General features: G+C 39.5%; 1 protein-coding gene across 1 annotated transcript in view; it reads left to right on the top strand.

Moving 5' to 3' along the window:
* GPC6 (glypican 6) overlaps window positions 1–19,340 on the top strand; it is a 1,259,037-nt gene that overhangs the window by 1,165,484 nt on the left and 74,213 nt on the right. The window contains exon 10 of the mRNA XM_012554142.2: window positions 5,609–5,752. Within this exon, the coding sequence (XP_012409596.1) occupies window positions 5,609–5,752 (144 nt within the window). The remainder of the gene's footprint in view (window positions 1–5,608; window positions 5,753–19,340) is intronic.

The following is a 19,340-nucleotide window of genomic DNA, read 5'->3' as shown; positions in this document are numbered from 1 at the left end:
TTCAAAGGCGTCAATTCTTCTTCAGTCTTCCTTATTCATTGTCCAGCTTTCGCATGCATATGAGGCGACTGAAAACACCATGGCTTGCGTCAGGAGCTCACCTTAGTGTTCAAAATGTAGTATAAATTGGAGTCTAATAAATAAATAAAATATTGCTTTTGAAACATTAAGGCTGATTAAATCTAGATTGTGTTGACTGTCACCTATATTTAATATCAAAGATTACCGTTCCGTGTGTAAATTTCAAAGTGCTATGTGGGGACAGCAACATCTTTTCCACCATAATAAGAACCCATTGGGTAGAAACTTAGACAATAGAGTCAAAACACACAGACACCGAGGCAGGGTTTATCTGCCGCCCCTGTTTCTCAGGTTGTCAGTAATGACTTTTGTGAATTATCAAGCTGGAAAAGATGAAGCAGAAGATACAGACAAAGAGCTATAGGTATGGAAAAACTATGTGTGCCTCAGAGAAAAGTGTACACTTTTATAGTTTATTTTAAGGGAAAATATGTTAACATGCTTAAAGGTAGAACGCTTGTATTTAGAAACCTAAGAGACAGTAACAGTACTAAAATCTGTTATCAGCACTCCACCATCTCTTCCTCATCCCTCTGAAACTATAAAATGTCTCTTGATTCAGCACTTTCTATCTTAATGTCAGCTTCTTTAATCTCAGAATGCCGGCATACTTCTGAGACATTATTTTCATAATCTTCTTACAGAGAGGATTTGTGAGCCACATCCCTTCCCAAAATCCACACGCTTTGTGAGTCAGCGAGGTGGGAAGGGTAATTCCTTTGTACATCCGTAGCATCTGTCTTCATGGGGCTTCCAACCACTTTTCCAAATTGTCTAATTATTCCCTTCAACATCCCTTGGAGGGAGACAGGCAGAAGGTAATGTTGATTCTATTTCTTAAAGGGGTAGAGCTAATGATTTGTTCCACAGTAAAGTGGCTTAGCCTGCAGTTACGTGCTCTAGAAACTTCTACTATAAAGAGAAGAATCTTTGTGTCTTAAAATAGTATTTCTTCTCTCAAATTAAGGGTAGAAGAGGGTAGAATGGCTTCACAAATACTTCTAAGTAAAAGCAGTTATAGCTAAATCTCTTCTCCTCTTGGCAGTTAGACCTCCTTTCACAAAGGTGACTAGACCTATGTACCCTAGTCCAGGTATGTTACCTGGAACACCAGTCTTGTGAGAATGTTTTGGGGAAACTTATGTCCTAATAATATTGGGAAATCCTTCAAATGACATCCTCCGTTTAGACAAGTCAGAATACATGTAAACATGATAAAGGCTCGTACCAAGCACGTGTTACCTGAGAAGATACCTAATTTAACTTTAACTCATTTATCTATTATTCATGTAACAGCTATTATCTGCTCTGCCCTGGAAATATTTTGTGGAAAACATTTAAGAAACATCTGCCCAGACTTTTTTATTTTTCCCTTCAAATCAGTTTATTCAGAAAGCAAAACTTCTGGAAAGAATCGATCAAAGGATGATCTCATTAGCTAATGATTATCAAACACTTACTTTTCCAGACACCGTGCTGTGTTTTCCTGTCTTACATACAGCACTTTCTCATCCCAGAATGTCTGTAAAGTAATTAATGTTGTTATTTTCACTTCACAGAGGAGGAAACTAAGGCTCAGGGAGACACCTCTAAAGGTTGTGGCACTGGGCTGTCCTTGGCCCCGTCTGCTCCTCTCTATGCATTCTTTCTAGGTAAACTCAACCAGTTTTAGGGCCTTAAATATCATCCTAGGCTGATGATCCAAATCTACATCTCCAGCCTGGCCACTCCTGGATTCGTGTGTCCAGCTGCGTACTTAATATCTCTACGTGACTGTGTAAAAGGCATTGCAGACTTCCCACAGCCAGAACAGAGCTCTTGATTTTTTGCCAACAGACCTGTTCCTTGTCCATCCTAACTCATCCAGTAAATGGTACTACGCCCTGTTCAAGTGCTTAAGACAGTCTCCATTCTTCTCTTTTCCTCACTCTCCACATCTGATCTCTCAACAATTCCAAAGCCCAAGCTCCAGATAGAATCAGAAGGGATTTAGGGATCTTTTATGCCGAGGTTTCTAAAGATGAGAAAACTGAGCCTCAGAGAAGTTAGATAATTTGCTCAAGGTCACAGGAAGTTCGTGTCCACATGTGGAGGAGAACCTTGTTATACTGACTTTTATTTAATCTAAGGCCCTTTTCCTCCATACTGCTCGTCTGTTTCTTATCTTACCCGAAATAGAAGATATGGAGGTACCATACTACCAGAATAAAAAAGCTGACTGGTCTTTTGTGGTAATCTAGCCCTGGACCTCACAAATCATAAAACTTTGTCTAATTATACTGTCGCTATTGCAAACTCATCCTTGAATGGTACAAATGGTTAACATGCTTGGCTGCTAACCAAAAGATTGGAAGTTCGAGTCTACCCAAAGGTGCCTCAGAAGAAAGGCCTGGTTATCTATTTCTGAAAAATCAGCCACAGTTCTACTCTGACACGTGTGAAGACACCATGATTCAGAATCAACTAGATGGCAACTTTTTTTTTTAATAACAAACTCAGAAAATTGTGTCTGAGACGATCCAAATTTTCTACACAAGAATTCCTTTTGTCACCCACCACCATGAACCCCAAGTTTTAAGAACGTTTTGTCTAGCTAATAGATTGCATGTATTCATAAATTATTAATTTTTATTGTATATGTCATTTAAGATATATGGCTGATATGTGTTGTTTAAAACATATGCCGAATTTGAGAAAACTAGAATAATACATCATTCCTGGGCTAAAACAGAGTAAGCTGATGCTCTGTTTCATCTTTCCACTGGTCTCCTTTGCAACCATTCCCATTGGGTTTTGTGACATTCTGAAAAATAGCCTTTGGATTCCCAGATTGGTAACATCCACACTAAAGGGTGTCTGCTGTAACAATTCCCTTTTTGAAGGGTATAATAGCATCTGTGTTTGAGGACCTTCAGATATGAGATGATTGTGGCGGATTTTTATGTAGGTCTCCACCTGACTCTGTGGGTTTAGACATTGTTCCCAAAATAATTGGAAGTCAGTGTTTTCTTTGGGTGTGGATTATAGACCCAGTGATTCCTCCCTGATGCTATGTTCAAAATTCAAACTGATATAAATGACAGAAAGCTGCTAGGCTGTATTATATTAGCTCACCTACATTCTGTTGTTATAGTTAACACCCACCACAAAAAAAAAAAATTAAACAAGTGCTGTTACCGGGTAGAAACCCCAGGTTCTTACTCAGCATGGTAAACGAGAGACCAAGGTGGGAGAACAGGAAAAGCACCTTTATTTCGTTGCACAAGGAAAAGGAGTTATTCGGAGCTGCTGCTGCCAAGACTGCTCGCCAAGGGCAGGCAGGCCAGTTACTTTTAAAGGGGTTTACAAGCAGGGAGTTCATACAAGTTACATCAGCAACATTCTTAATCATACTAAGCAGGCGCAATGGGGTTTACATATAACCTCCAGGCAAAAGCAGGATTCAAATGCAAAGCTAGGGGTAGTGGGGGGAGCCCAGAAAAGAAAATGATTTTTCAATACAGCACTGTAGAGGAGGAGGCCAGGTAAAGAATACAATGCTGTGAGGGCTCTGTCTCAGTGGTAAGGTTTCCTGTTAAGATGAAGTATCTCCCTTAGAACACTAATATTCTTCCAGGGCATTTCACGTTCCTTTAATTTAACTTAACAGGGTGAGCCAGATTTTTCCCAGAGGGCTAATTAAGGAGATCTGTTAACTCTTTCAGTGCCCAGGCCTCATGAATTCTCAGCAAGGCCATTAGTATTGTTTCGCCTTAGGCTTTATACTTTTTTAAAAGTCAGCTGTCATTTCCGAAGCAATCCAAAATAGCACACTCAACAGATCCCTGGAGCTTTTGAAATGTTAATACCTTCCATCAGCAACGACCTTGCCACTGGGAAGTGATTTAAGCACTAGGGAGAAAAGGGGCCACTATCTTTATCACACTGGTTTACACCATCAACTTTAGAAATTATGTGAGGGAAGAATAATCGATAGTGTGTTAAGACCAATCTCCGGGAATGCCAAGACAAAGTGCTTGTGCTCTGTAAAACGCTGAGTTGAAGGAGAACTTTTGAATACAACAAAAGAGAAATTAGCTGTAGTGGTAAAACAAAATGAATTGTGTCTCAGGATAGAGTTTGTCGTTGGGAATGGCACTGGAGAGCTCCCTGCGTACCACAGTGGAATCACATAATGTGCTTGATGAAATATGCTTATTCTAGAGTTAAACAACAAAGGAGCAAAGAAGAATCAAATAACGGAACAGAAGGCATGCTTTGTAAATATGTACGTGCAAGTTAAAAATTAGCTTACATAAATAGTCCTTAAGAGTTTACTTAAAAAAATGATAGATAGATAGATAGGTAGATAGGGAGGGAGGGAGGGAGGGAGGGAGGTAGACAGATAGAACTGTCCTGTAGAGTTTCCAAGGAGCAGGTGGTAGACGGCTGGTGGATTTGAACTGCCAACATTTTGGTTGGCAGCTGAGTTCTAGACAGATAAATAGATAGACAGACACACAGACAGGCAGACAGTTATCTAACAGTAGAATCATCTCCTGTGTAGTAATGGAAGAAACTTAAACCTCATCAAAAAGTTCTGAAAATGTTACATTTCCTATAATTCTAGTAAAGGTATTGTCTCTTGATACCTAGGACAGAGTGTGAAGCTTCCAAAAACAGCAATGGAAGTGTCTCCCCCTACCCTGAGTGAAGCCGCTGTGGTAAAGAACTGGCAGCTCAGTCCCTAAGATCATTATAATGAAGCATTTGATTTCCCACAGCAATCCTAATTTTGACATGAACAGCTGTCAACAACAAAATTAGAGGAAACTGTCATTATATGGATTTCATCCACATTTGCATGTCCTATTTCCACACCATTACTCAAGAGGGTGTTGACAAAGAATTCTTCCAGTAGAGGTTTTCATTATTCAAAGGGGAGTCACTTGAGGTATTTGGCCTTATATGCTATACATGAAATACATTTGTCATGATAACAAGACTCCCAAACGGATGTTTATTGAGAACCAATTCAAGTGCATGAAAGCTTCTAGTACAAAATTTATTTAATTCGGAATCCCTCCTCTGAAGTAAATATTGCTCTAGAGTTAACTGTGACTCATGGCGACCCTACGTGTATCAGAGTGGACCTGGGCTCCATAGGGTTTTCAGTGGCTGATTGTTCGGGAGTAGATTGCCAGGCCTTTCTGGTTGGACTCAAACTGCTAACGTTTCGGTTAGCAGTCAAGTGTGTTAACGGTTGGTACCACCCAGGGATTCCAAGGTAACTATAACAAACCCTATTGTTAATATAGGGTGAAACTAAGGGTCAGCGCCTACGAGCAGTCACGCCATATCTTTCTGGGTCATTCTTGCTGTTATATTAGTGGTTTTATTTCTTTAAGTTTGTTTACACTTCAAGATAAGCATTTATTTGAGGTAAAATTTCCATGAAAAACGTGAAAACCGCTGCACTGCGCGCTTTTGCGTCATGACCTCAGGAGATCACCGTGTGGCTTTTTCAACCTTTCTGTGGTTCTTCCAGGTCTTTCAGGGATGTGGCCAGCCCAAGCCCGCTCCAGCCCTCAGATCGGCCCGCTCAGCTCCAGAAAATTTTAATACTCGTTTCAGGCCCTACAATCCTGAAGAAAGACCGACAACCGCCGCAGGTACTAGCCTGGACCGGCTGGTGAGTACTCGCGGATTGAGGGCCATAGCTGGCCCTTCTGTGCCGAGGTTATTCTTGAAAACACACAATAAGATTTCGGAAAAGTTGGTTGTAAAAGTCATCTCCTTCTCATATTCTGCTCCTGTTTTTAATTAGAATTTTAAAAAGTAACGGGATCCTTCTTTTAGGCCATGAATCAATTTCAGAAATCTTGTAACTATTAATCCACTCCTGCAGTAGCCAAAATTTCAACTTCATATTTCTTCTGAAATATTAATTTGAAGACTAAGTTACTGTTACCAATTCTTTCAGAGACATTATAATAGCGTATTTCAGTGCTTGTCTTAAAATGATTTATTCAATTATACAATGAAACTGTTCTACGACTCCTAATATGTAAACTTTTCTGTTTGAAAGTCCTCGCAGAGACCCCAGGTTAATGTTACTACCACTTCTTTTCTTTTGTGTGTGTCTTAGAAAAGTTGGAATCCTTAGATATGGTCACTCTTTGAGCCATTTAAATGTGTGATGGGGGCTGAATGGAAACCATCAGCAAGGCAATTTACTCCTAGAATACAACCATAAATGTAGTAAACACAATTTTTTGAGTGTGTCTTAAAACTCAAATTTTGCTATAAAAAATTAAAAGCTTATCCTATCAAAGAAATATTGCCAGATTAGTTGCTATTTAATTTCTTCCATTTATAGTACTATAAACAATTTATATACCTGTAATTGTTACCACTGTTGATGTTGCTTTGCCAATTATCTTCATGTAAAATTAACAGTAAACACGTGAAGGTCATAAAGCAGTCGAACCACATCTGATTGTGTCATATAAACTTGGACCTCCAGGGTTGCTGGTTGTGAATATGTTTTCATTGGACACTGTTATACATTACTTTATCATTCTAGCTAATATCCTTCTGGAACATGTAAGATGAAATTGGTTGAGTTTGGCCTCAAAGTAAATACACTTCAACATTTCTCTCTATAAAAATCAAATGTACTTGCAGCATAAAGGCCTAGCCTTAAAATGTGACAGGTGAAGTGACAGGTGATCTGAGTAGTTAACTGCTAAATTATCTTATAAACTTAGTACTGATTATCAGCAAATAAAACACCTTTTCTCCAGTGCAGTGTTTGGAAACGAAATTATCTAATTGCTTCAACCTTTTGCTTTACTTGGTTGATTTCTGTCCTGTATTTAAAATTTTAGGAGAAAGTTTAAAATCCAGGCACCTTTTGGTTTTTAAACAACCAATATATCTCGCCAAACAACTAGTTACTAGTCAGTTGTTTTAAAGAAATGATGGTTCAATCAGATTCCATGGTTTGGGATTTTGCTTTACAAACTGGTTTGTATATCAAGATCCGTCTAATAAGAACAAATGGTGAGTAGGGTTTGAGCCTTTTTTAGATCCCCATTTTAGTTGACTCAGTAACCAGTCAAGCTTTTCAATATTTTCATAAAATCTAGCTAAAGAACTGGGGTACATTATGCACTTACTTAAAATTGCATTGAATTTAAACAACATAATGATAGCTATGACAGCTAATTAATTTTTTTTCCCTTGGAAACAGAGAAGCACAATTTTCTCTCTTCCACAGAAGAAATAAACACACACACTCAAACAAGGAAAGTAGAGTAAGAAAAATATTTTTCTCAAGACAACAGTATTTATGTAGTTTAGTACAAGCCTAAAGAAAGCATCGTCAGCACTTGGAGAATTTCACATGAGGTTGAAAATCTGATCTATATATGAAAATTGGAGTTTGAACTTTTTTCTTAAGGAACTTCAACGATCATCTTCATAATGCTCCCAAATATAAGTCTGCTGTTGTAAAATAGGATCTTTGACTTACGCACTGAAAAAATACGCTTTGATCAATTTTTTCCTGAAAATAATTGGTCATGATCCATCATACAGTCGTAAGACAAAGGACCAGAAGACCCAGTGCATAGGAGTTTAAATCAATAAGCCAGTTTTATTCTAAAACATTCTCTGACATCACAATAGTTTACTTCCTCAGAGGTGTGGCTTAAGTCTCTGTACGGGAGAATTGAGGTTTTACTGATTTATTTTTATTATTGAATTAAATTTTGATTCCTTCCCAGATGGTAAGAATTTGCAGTTTGTGATTCACAGCCAGCCATAAGCCCACCTAGAGCTACTTTCCTCAGCTTCTAAGAGTAAGGAGCCTTTTCAGTATCAAAAGGAGCTGTACCAAGATTATTCTTGAAAACACAAGCTAGGCCCCAAGCTAGTATCAGCGTTTCCATTTGCAGCCGATGTCTCCCCCAAGGCCTTCTTCCTTTCGAGGGTTTGATAGAGCTCTGAATAGTGGAAAGGCGAAGCAGTTACCCCTGGCCTGTCTACACTGGGCAAGTGTTGGACGCAGTCATCTTCAAGATAGATGCTCTGGTGAACTGTCCTGTGGGTCTGTCATACATCAGCGCCTATTTTGACTGTTTATAGACAAGGCTCCTGTTACCTGCCCCAGTTTCAGTTTTCCCCAGAAAAGATGGTCCCTGAGTATTTTTGAGAAACGTGTCCTAGAAAAGGAGTATAATTGGGAAAGATTTCCCCTAATTTCTCTAAGTGTTTTAGCAGAGAGAATGCTTCAGAGGACAGTATCAAAAAGAATATCCCAATCACTCCCACCCCTTTGCTGAAGTCAAGATAATTCAACTATAAAACTCTTAGACAGCTGCTTCTTAACACCATTTAAATTTAAATTTGCATTGGTGGTATTAACTTGGAGATCTGTTGGTAAATGCTCTCATATCAGTTACTGTATTTTTTAGGTGACCTGGCAATTATAGGATTTGTTTTTAAAAATAAAGCTTCTAACCCCAAACTGGGTAAACTACTCTTCAAATTTATATGAGAGACTTGAAAACAAAGCAAATGAAGAAAAAACCCGTCTCTCTTAAAAATACATCAATTCCGTCATTCAACCTCTTATGATATTTATAAAGAACTTGAAATTCTTTAATATCTAGGAAACATTTACATTTGTTCCTTTAAAGCTTTATGGGTATAAAAAGCAGTTTACTTAGTCAGTAGCTTTTTAGATATACTAAAGTTATTTTTGTTATCCAATAATTATCATATTTGTATGAATTCAGCAGCTGATAGAAAGCCAACGTGTCAGAGAATGCCACAGTCCTTTCTGCCAACAGCCATGATTTACTGAAGATGCGAATGCCATCAGCTAATTTGGTTGACAGACTGGCCCCACTTCCATGTGTCTCTTCCTTGTTATCAACACTCACCCGAGCAGCCCTTCTGTCATAGCAGACTGTTATTGATTTTCAATTAAAGAGGCCAGAGGTGACTGTTGGCACTCAGAAAGAGATTGGTTCTCTTGCTCTTTTCATACTTTTATACTCCGTGAATTCTCTTAAATAGTTTGATGTAAAACCATGAGTTTTTTGGAGAGTTCCAATTTGCTGGAAATATAGACTGTAAAAATAAATCAACACAAAATAGCTCAATGTTTTAAGACCTCAGCATACAGAAGTATTTCGAATTATCCTCTGTAAAAGGCAATTAATTACACAGCTCGGAATATTAGAGGACAACATGCTGTAGAGCTCCTGAATTCACTTGGGCAGGGAATATCTGTTATTTCACTCCAATGGATTCATTACAGCAAAAATGTATTTTAAATTGTACATCTTATGGGAGTGTATTCCATAAAGGTAGGATTCTTTTTAAAGCCAGACTTGGAAGTTAATTCATCAAGTTGGTGATGATTTAGACCCATAAATCTCCAGTAAGTATTCAGCGTTGTACTGTGTATGTAGATTTCTTCCTGGTCATTCTGAGGGAATTTGGGGTGAGGTTGGGTGGAATTCCAGCCTACAAAGCTAAACATTATACCTGTTCTGTGCTATTATGTATAGAATAATCTCTTTTTCTTTTTCCTCTAAATCTGTTTTCCTCTTGCTTCCCAGAGGACTGTGTGGAGGACGATGCAGCATAGTGTAAGCTCTGGTCTTCTTCTTCTTCTCATCCCCATTTGTCTTTGTACAGTCATACTGGAGAGTTTCTGAGAAATTCCACCTCCACTTTTCCCTTCCGAATTCTCTGGAGAGCAAATTGGACACTGCACATGGCCAACTTGTTTAGTAATTTCCTCTCTGTTTGGTATTTATGGTTAACAACCATTTTGCTATGCCTCCCTAATGGCAAGGTTTTCAGTCTCATCTTTTGTGTGAGACCAGCTCATTTGGTGGCTGATTTAAATTCTATCCCAACGTTCAGACTGTGTAGTCTGCCTGGAAAAACTAGCTCTTCCCTGATAGAATATATTGCTTTTTTTCCTTCTCGTGCTGAGTGAATAATTACTTTGCTAATAATAAGAACAAACCAACATCAACTCTCATGCGTAAGGAGCTAATTTTTCCATTAGCTGGGGCATAGAGAATTTAGGGGGTTTGGATAAGAAATAGTTTGTTCTATAAGTTGTTTTATTCTTTTTTTTTTTTTTTCTGCTTGAATTTGCTGATTTCTTTTAGAGCATTCAGAGAGGGAGCATTGGATATTTTTTTACTCCAAAGTGATTTGTACTGGGGCTGACAAGAACATCCAGGTTATCTTACTTGATTTTCTATATTAACCCAAATAATCAAATAATTGTTGAATGTAGTTTTCATAATACCATTTCATGCTGGTAATACCCCTTAATAAGGAAATAAGGGCCTACACCCTGCATAGCACCGTGGGCCCAGGAGAGAAGGTGACCCTCATCTGTTGAGCACTTATTTATTCACGCAGCACACCCATGACATCAGGGGGATAGATGTCTGCCTGGCCTTAAATCTAGGCAGTGGTAACATGATGTCTAAAATTTCACCTTTAAAATTCTTTTTTTTTTTTTTTTTAATGAAATATTTCCCTGTTAAGATCCAGAGTAGTATCCCCATTCATCATTCCAGCAGTTTGGGTGGGGGAAGAGAGTTAAAGAGGTACATTCACAGCAGGACATCTCTGAAAGGGATGAACTTGAGGAAGGGTCAGGAAAAAACAGATAGCTTAAGATCTCATGACGCTAAATGGGAAATGGAAGGAAAAAGCATTATGGTTGGGACAAGTCAAGGATCTGTTGATTTGGTTCAGTTGGATAAGCTAGAGTAGCTCCAGTTCAGATAGTGTGTGCATGCCCTTCCCAGCACCTGTTGGGATCCCCAATAGTTGAGCCAGTCCAACTTCCTTGCCTGACGGTTACCACGACCCTTGTAGCTGAACCACTAAGAAGCTTTTCCCCAAGAATACCAACTTCCTTGAACATACTGGAATGAATGCAAACCATGATATCACCCCCTTCTCTGCTGGACTTCCCTGTCGGCCTTCTAGAATCTTATCTATCTAGGTCAAAAAAAATTGGATGTCTGTTTTTGAATATGATTCTCCCAAAAATACAATGCACCTTCTGAAATTCATTGGTTTGCCATTGATGATGAATATGTTGCTAATATTTTCACATTTAGATTTAAATACTTGCAAAATATCAAGTTCTGCACTTTTTCTCCCCCTCTGAAACAAAATTGACAAAGCAACTAACATTCTGGCATCATTTCCCGCCGGCTGGTGAATACCAGTTTCAGAGTGAAATGCTGGTCGTAAAAACGTTCTTCCATGCCTCGTTGGGGCCATTTTGGTGTGATTTGAGAAGTCTTGGTTGTTAGGATTAGGGAAACTGTCTGTTGTTCATTTTAAATTGATGTGGCATTTCGTTGTCACCTCAAAGGATTCTGCGTCCGGCTAAATCCACTACTTTACGTTTCAAAAGGAAGCCAGGCTGTGTTTAAGAAACTGCTTTATTATGGAGAGCCTCAGCTACTGTCTTCAGGTGAAACTGCTATTGCCCACCTTCCACCCCAACACAGACACACCCACGCACACCCTCAGTCTTTGCTTGGCCCGAGCAAGAAAAAGTAAAACCCAATAACAACAGTAAACCCGATCCTCCACTTTAATTAGTTTTCTAGAGACAAATGGGTCAAGGCCAGATTGGCTTTCAGCCTCTGCTGCAGCTGAATAAATTATGTTCCGTTTGCCCCAGCAAATAAATGGCTACCGCTCAGTCTCCTTCAGATTGTGAACTGCCCAGTCTTGCCTGAACCTGCTTTATCTATTTGCTGCAAAACCTCACTGAGGCATCTCGGTTTTGTCTTCAGTGAACCCTTGGTAATGACAACAGCAAAATGCAGTGAACTTTCCAAACAGGGAGAAGGTATAAAACATTAAAACCAAACCACCCAACTTATTCAGTCTTGGTGTCTGCTCTTCTCCAGGCAATGTGAACAGCACAGGCTTCTTCCCATTTAGGAGGCCTGTGGTTGATGGCTCGAGCGGGGAGTATCATAAGACACACACATAAAATGATGGCTTATCTCCAGGATACTCTGCTTATTTCACGGGCTTGAAGGATGCACAAATCTAATTTAATGGTGTTATGCACTGTTGGAAACCTGGATGGAATGCCTGCTCCATATGTAGATTTTTTCAGCTCACGCCCAGTGGACAGTGGGCTAGTTTTACATCCTAGGGAAGCTTTTCTTTCAGGTGCATGGAAGAATAGTGTAAATAGGAGGAGCATATTTCTCTTTCAGCTCAGACAAGGTTGTGTTTAATTGCATGTGATCATACACTGGGAGGAGAAAGCAGAGTAATCGCCACACTGGCTGCATAAGTCCCTGGGAGATATTAAAGCCCACTCCACATCACTGCCTTAAGACATGTTCAGAGAACCATAGGACTTCCAACAGTGAAGTAAAGTCATTCTACGCATTTCAAAGGGGGAAAACATTTTCACGCTTTACATTAGGTATAAGGGCTCTGCAATCATTTTGGGGGTCCTTTTACCACCCAAAACCAGTTTCAGCTCCGGGTTAAATTCTCCTTTGTCTTCAGAAACATTTAAGCAGGAGCTTTGGTGACCTCTGAATCTGTCACAAATGTGAAATGTTACACTTTCAGACCAAACTACGGCTATACAGATTTTATAGGTTGTTTTGTGGTGTACCGATACGCTTATTTTTCCCTTCAGACTTCCCCGTTTGTTCCAGAATGCCTTGGCTCCAGCTAAACACAAATTGATGCATTCTAAAAGTATCAATCAGTCAACAGATGTATTCACTGAGTTCTTCTCTGTTGCGTAGCACTTAGTAAAACTAACTTATCATGTACAATCTACATCATAGTATGTTGTTAGCGCTAGCGTCATCAAAAGGCAAGGGTTACTGTTTACGAAAGGCATTGTTTTTGCGCCCAATTGAATAATTACGTATATGACATTGAAATGACAACAGTAACTCTAAAGCACAGATGAGAACTTTAAGGGGCAGAGAGTGTAAGTAAATAGTGAAACAACAGGAGCAGAGATAGTGAGAATGAGGACAGGGTGAAGTATGCAACCGTCGTCAACAAACTGTACATGTCAAAATTGTTGAACACGTGTATGTTTTGTTGTGTATATTTTCATCCAATTTTTTTAAGAAGGCCTTGCTTATCAGTCCAATTAAATCCCTATGTCTCCTGGAGGGAATAGTACTTAGCACAGAGCCTCACATTATATTAGCATAAACTAAATAGGAATTTGATTTTTTAATCTAAGATAGACTACACCATAAAAGAATATGTGGACAGTATATTAAGTGAATAATCATTGACCAAGTATGCAAATAGAAAACATTAAATTGTGTAGCATTCTAACATAAAACCAAACCAGTGACTCAGCAATCCTTTAGGACAGAGTAGAGCTGCCCCATAGGGTTTCCAAGGAGCGGTTGGTAGATTCAAACTGCCAACCTTTTGGTTAGCAGCCAAGCTCTTAACCACTGCTCTACCAGGGCTCCATCCTAACGTAAGTCATACCTGACAGCTCATCCTTTCTTACTTCAGACCTTTCTGCCAAATGTGGAACAAATCAAATAGAAACTTTATTGGCAGTCATGAACTAATCAAATCAGATGAAAAGGTCATCCACACATGTATTCACAGTATGTGTCCTTTATTCAGCTATATAATTGGTGTTTTGGTCAGACGATTATGAAAATCGGAATAGACGAGCTACACAAAACTGTTCAAACCATACCTTTTAAAATGTTTGTTCATGAGAGATATCAGTTGACCTAGATCTCTTATTAAATTATTGAACAGCTTAAAGAACCTTTTCCTTGTCGTGGAAAATCTGCAGTAATTTTTGCTCATAGCTGTCTGAGATATTTGCACCACAACTCCCAAATGTGATGTTCACGCTTATGAGAGAGAGAGCTGAAGAAATGGGATATTTCATAAATACCAGTTTTGATGTATTTGCTGTAAAATCAATCAGCTTTCAGCTGACTCTGGGGCCTATGGAATACATTTTAAAGCACTGGGAATTTGGCAATTCCCATAACATAGTGGGACACTCTTTACTGCTAGCAATAAACCTCAGGCATAAACACTGTAGAGAAAACCAGACGAAAAGAAACCTGTTTGAGTGAAAATTGACTTTCCTTCGTAAATGTTAAAGGTAGAAAGATAACTGGAATACACAATGATTTTATTACTTAAGCTCATTCATGGTCATTATCGTCAAAGGCTCTGACTTCACGGATATTTTCTTACACCTAAAAAAGGCTGGCCAAGTTATTAAAAAAAAAAAGTGAGATTGATACCAAATGAGCCAAACAGCATCCTTATCACTACCACTATGTTGCTATTTTACCAATAACTTTTTGGAAGCTGGATTTGTGTAATATCTTCAGAAGCTTTTCCAATACTGTATTGATCCAGATGGAACAGGTGAGGTATTGCTGCACCTACAAACAACTCCCCAAGTCTCTGTGGCTCACAACCACACAAGTTTATTTCTCTTTCTAAGTGTCCATTGTGTGTCAGCTGTGAGTTGGCTGCATATGATCACCCTCCCTCTGGGACCCGGGGGGACAGAGCAGCCATTATCTGGAGTATCACCTCTTTCAGTGCAGGGGAAATACAGAATGTGGCAGAGGTGGCTCATAAAACCTCCACCTGGCAGGGACAGATCGCATTGTTCCCACTTCATCAGCCAAAGCAAGTCACATGACCACACTTGACTTCAAGGAGGCAGGGAATATAAGTCTCACACAGAGACTTATTAGTGAACAGTATTATTATATTAGTGACCAGTAGTACTGTCAAGAAATCAAATGATGTATTTGCATTGGGCAAATCCGTGGCAAAAGACCTATTTAAAGTGTTAAAAAGCAAAGAGGTCACTTTGAGGACTAAGCTGCACCTGACTCAAGCCATGGTATTTTCAGTCGCCTCATATGCATGCAAAAGCTGGACAATATAAAAGGAAGACCGAAGAAGAATCAACGCATTCGAATTGTGGTTTTGGCAATAATATTGAATATACGATTGACTGCCAGAAGAACAAACAGATCTGTCTTGGAGGAAGTACAACCAGAATGCTCCTTAGAAGCGAGGATGGTGAGACTTCATCTCTTGCACTTTGGCCACTTCATCAGAAGAGACCTATCACTGGAGAAGGAATCATGTTTGGTAAAGTAGAGGGTCAGCAGAAAAGAGGGAGACCCTCACTGAGATGGATTGACACAGGGACTGCAACAATGGGCTGAAACAGCAACCATTGTGAGGATGGCGCAGCACCAGGCAACGTTTCTTTCTGTTGGACGTAAGGTCACTGTAAGTCAGAGCTGACTGGACGGCACCTACCAACAACGCTATCAACCATAAACACATACAAACAAGGCAAAATTTAAAAATTGATACAAATCTTGTTTCATTATTCTTCTCGACTCTAAGGTAACTCTTACATGAAAAAGAAGAAAAAAAATCAGTCATTCATTCAACAAGTATTTATTGAGCACTAACATGTACCAAGTATAGGTGACTAGGGCATAATCAAAGAACTCACAACACTTTGGGGGCTATACTAAAACCAAAACGCCAAACCAGTTGCAGTTGAGTTGGTTCCAGTTCATGATGACCCCATGAATTGTAGACTAGAACTGTGCTCTGTAGGGTTTTCAAGGCTGTGACCTTTCAGAAGCAAGTTGCCAGGCCTTTCTTCTGAGGTGCCTTTGGGCAGGTTCGAACCACCAGTCTTTCGGTTAGCAGCCACGCACCTAACCATTTGCGCCATCCTGGACGTATAATTGGAATCAGACAATGCTCTGGCAAAGATTTCTCTGCAAATGAATTGACCCTTCTGTGAGCCTTTGAAAAATTTATTTTTTAGAATCCCAGGAGAAATCTGAGTCCTTATTTCAAGGGAAGGTCCATTACCCTAGAAAACCAGCAGCTCTTTCCAAGTCAGGTGGATTTTTACCATCAGATGCCTGTTTACCTACCTGAACTTTGTTTGGTTTTGTTTGGTTTTGTTTTGTTTTTTCTACCTAAACTTTGAAATCAATCATAATTTAGCCAGAGCAAAGAAGTCCCACCCCAAATCTTAAGACAGTGTTTCAAGGATAGAGAAGTTGTTCCTAATGAATCAGAGAAATGGCAATAGGAAACAGACTGAGCAAATACTTTTTTTTTTGTACCAGCATAGAATGTCTCTCAGATCTAGACATGACATATTTTTTAAACGAGGCTTAAATATTGCATATTGTGAGTCTGCTCTTGTGTGACTTGATGTCATGTTTGCTTAGTCAAAGCAATTTTTCTGCTCTTCTCCTTTCTGGGTCAACCTAGTTGGAGCAAATCAAATTGTTCTCCCTCTCTTTCTTCTTCATACATCATCATTTAGAGTCACCAAGAATTCACGTTCTGGAACCTGCCCTTGTCTCCCTTTACAGTCTCTGCTCATTTCTGAACAGCATTCATGAAGGAGAACACTCTTCATAGGTTAATCAGGGAAATTGCCCCAGCTGACAGCAACAACAAACTTATTGATTGCAACCCAAGTCTTAAGACTGTGTGCGCGGAGTTAGTTGCAAAATCGTATAGCTTTGATTTAGCTGGAAGAAAAATGACACTATAAATTCATAAATTTTTTATGTGTAATGAGGCAGGAAACCAATGACGGGGTGACTTTTATCCTCGGGGCTTTGGACCTAAGAAAACTCCCCAAAGCAGCCTGCCGTCATTTCAGTGAAGAACACTCATTTCTGCACTTGGAAAAGCAGAGCGTGTGTTTCCTCAGCTCGCTCTCTGCGGCTCCTTGAGTGCTAGAGAAAAGAGGTAAACACGGAGCAGCTAGAACAGCTCTGGGAAGAAAACAGAGAGACAGCAAACTGCCTCAATTGATCTCCTTACAGAAAATCCAAAAACCCAGAGTCTATCTTGGTGCAATGCATGTCCACACTAAAATTTTTCCAGTTACGAAGGAAAATCAAATCCTCTCTATGCAACAGGCTTCAAGGAACAAGAAAGATTTCATTAGGGTTTTAATGGTGAAAGCTCAAGTAAAAGAATCCTCATCCTATCTTTTGCCAAGTTTTTCTGACAAAATAAAAAGCCCTCACAGTGTTTTCATAAAAAGAAATTGTCCTTCTTTATGATATTGGAGGGTGAGAAGTAAAGTGAACCTTTAGGGATATTTTTTGAAGAAGTAGGCTTTGGATAATTTGGATCTTAGTATGATAAAGAAGGGTCCAGTTTGTGTGTGTGTGTGTATGTTTCTTTTTTAATTACTTAACACTCCTTGTGGCACCCTGATAGAGCAATGGCTAAGCACTAGGCTGCTAACCAGAAGGTTGGTGGTTTGAATCCACCCAGTAGCTCCGCAGGAGAAGGACCTGGCTATCTGCTTCCAGAAAGATTACAGCCAAGAAGACTCTACGGGGGCAGTTCTACTCAATTAGACAGCACCCAACAACAACATATGCCTGTGCCCACTAACAATAAATGGACAACCCAGAGATTGTGGCCTTTTTATCAAAGAGTAGCTGAAGTATGATACTTTTATACAAAATGTCTGTGATTCATCACCACTTTCTTTAAATTCAGAGATACAGTTGTCATGAATGAAATGTGACCACCAATTTCCATCTCTGCCTCATCCTCTTACGTCATGCCCTGCCCTAAACGTTACCCTCCTAGTGAGAAGTAACAGTGTTCCCTGCTTCCTGGATGCATAGAAGGAAAAAGAATTTTTATATAGTGGTCTCATACAGTATTTGTCCCTTTGTGATTGATTTATTTCACTCTGCATAATGCCCTCCAGATTTATCTATGTTGTGAGACGTTTAAAATTTGTATTTTGAATGGTTTGAAAACATAGTATTCATCACAGTTTGGAGCATAATAACAACTGAGTAAAGGATTCTGAGTAGTTGTATGAGGCCCACTGCCCGTGTATGAAATGCTTTCCACAGTGAGTTCCCGAATGTTTTAGCGAGCTACCCAGCTCGGTTCATTATCCTCGTTAACTTACCTGCCTGGGTTAATTAGTACACAGAGCAAGATCTTTCCAGGTGCCATCAAGGAGACAGGGTGAAGGGTGTACTGAATTTGCCTTTCTGAAGGACAGTGGTTCTGGTTATGTGTGACATCTTTTGTTTAAAAATCACTCATGAAAGAAAAATAATGGCAGAAATTCTGGAAAACCTTGCGGCACCACAAGCTTAGGTTTTGGAGAGGAACCTTGTTCCTGTGGTGGGTGGAGCCAGCAGGCTCAGACGTGGGATGCTTCGCAGTTGTAAGATGGGGCTGCTGGCCTTGCAGACTGGAAGTGTTGGATGTATCTGGAACGTACCAACTTTTGAAGACGAGGTTAGGAACTGCAGCTACCATGTGGCCCAATGAAATAAGGCTGCCTGGAGTACTTACCAGAAAAGAGAACTAAGAAAACTGTGCCATTGCTCTTACCCAAAATGGTATGCTGTTTTATCAAGTCAGAGGATCTTAACACATGGTTGGTGGAGGAGAGTACCCTGTGTGCACCTGTGTGTCCACCTTTCTATTCATTTCTAGAGAAGTATGGCAGACTAGATACTCTGACTGACCCCTCTGCTAAAACCAACTAAAACTGCTATATAAAATATAGAAAACATTTTAAAGGAGTCAATGAGTTGGCAAAATAGTAAGAAATCCTCAAATGCCAAAAACTAAGTGAAAATGGGAACCCAGAGAAGAAAATAAAGTACTGAGGCTAGCTTTGGTTTTTATAGCTGTGCAGGGTGGATGCAAGTGACAGGGAATGAAGTGTAGTGTTTCCCCAGGGTGGTGAGCCTATCTCACCACCCCACCACATAACACTGGAATTCCAAGGGGTTAAATCTTTAGTATAAGAGTTAAATAAAAGTATGCCTTCAACACAGTCTCAAAGACTTTCTATTAAATTCTAAGGAATACCAAAAAAAAAAAAAAAAAACCAAACCCATTGCCATCAAGTCGATTCTGACTCATAGCGAACCTATAGGAATACAAGCTTACAAAAAAACAAAGAAAACACAAAAAACATAACGTTTACACACAGAAAGAAACTATCTTTTTTGGTTATGAGGGAGGGGAGGGGTAGGGAGGGAAAAACATTAACTAGACAACAGATAAGTGATAACTTTGGTGAAGGGTAAGACAATACACAATACTGGGGAAGTCAGCACAACTTGACCAAGGCAAAGTCATAGAAGATTCATAGACACATCTAAACT

The sequence above is a fragment of the Trichechus manatus genome, unplaced genomic scaffold, assembly GCF_000243295.1.
Source record: "Trichechus manatus latirostris isolate Lorelei unplaced genomic scaffold, TriManLat1.0 scaffold00013, whole genome shotgun sequence".
NCBI classification, from domain to species: Eukaryota; Metazoa; Chordata; class Mammalia; order Sirenia; family Trichechidae; genus Trichechus; species Trichechus manatus.
Note: the sequence above shows the minus strand (reverse complement) of the source record. Positions and strands in the feature narration are given on the sequence as shown.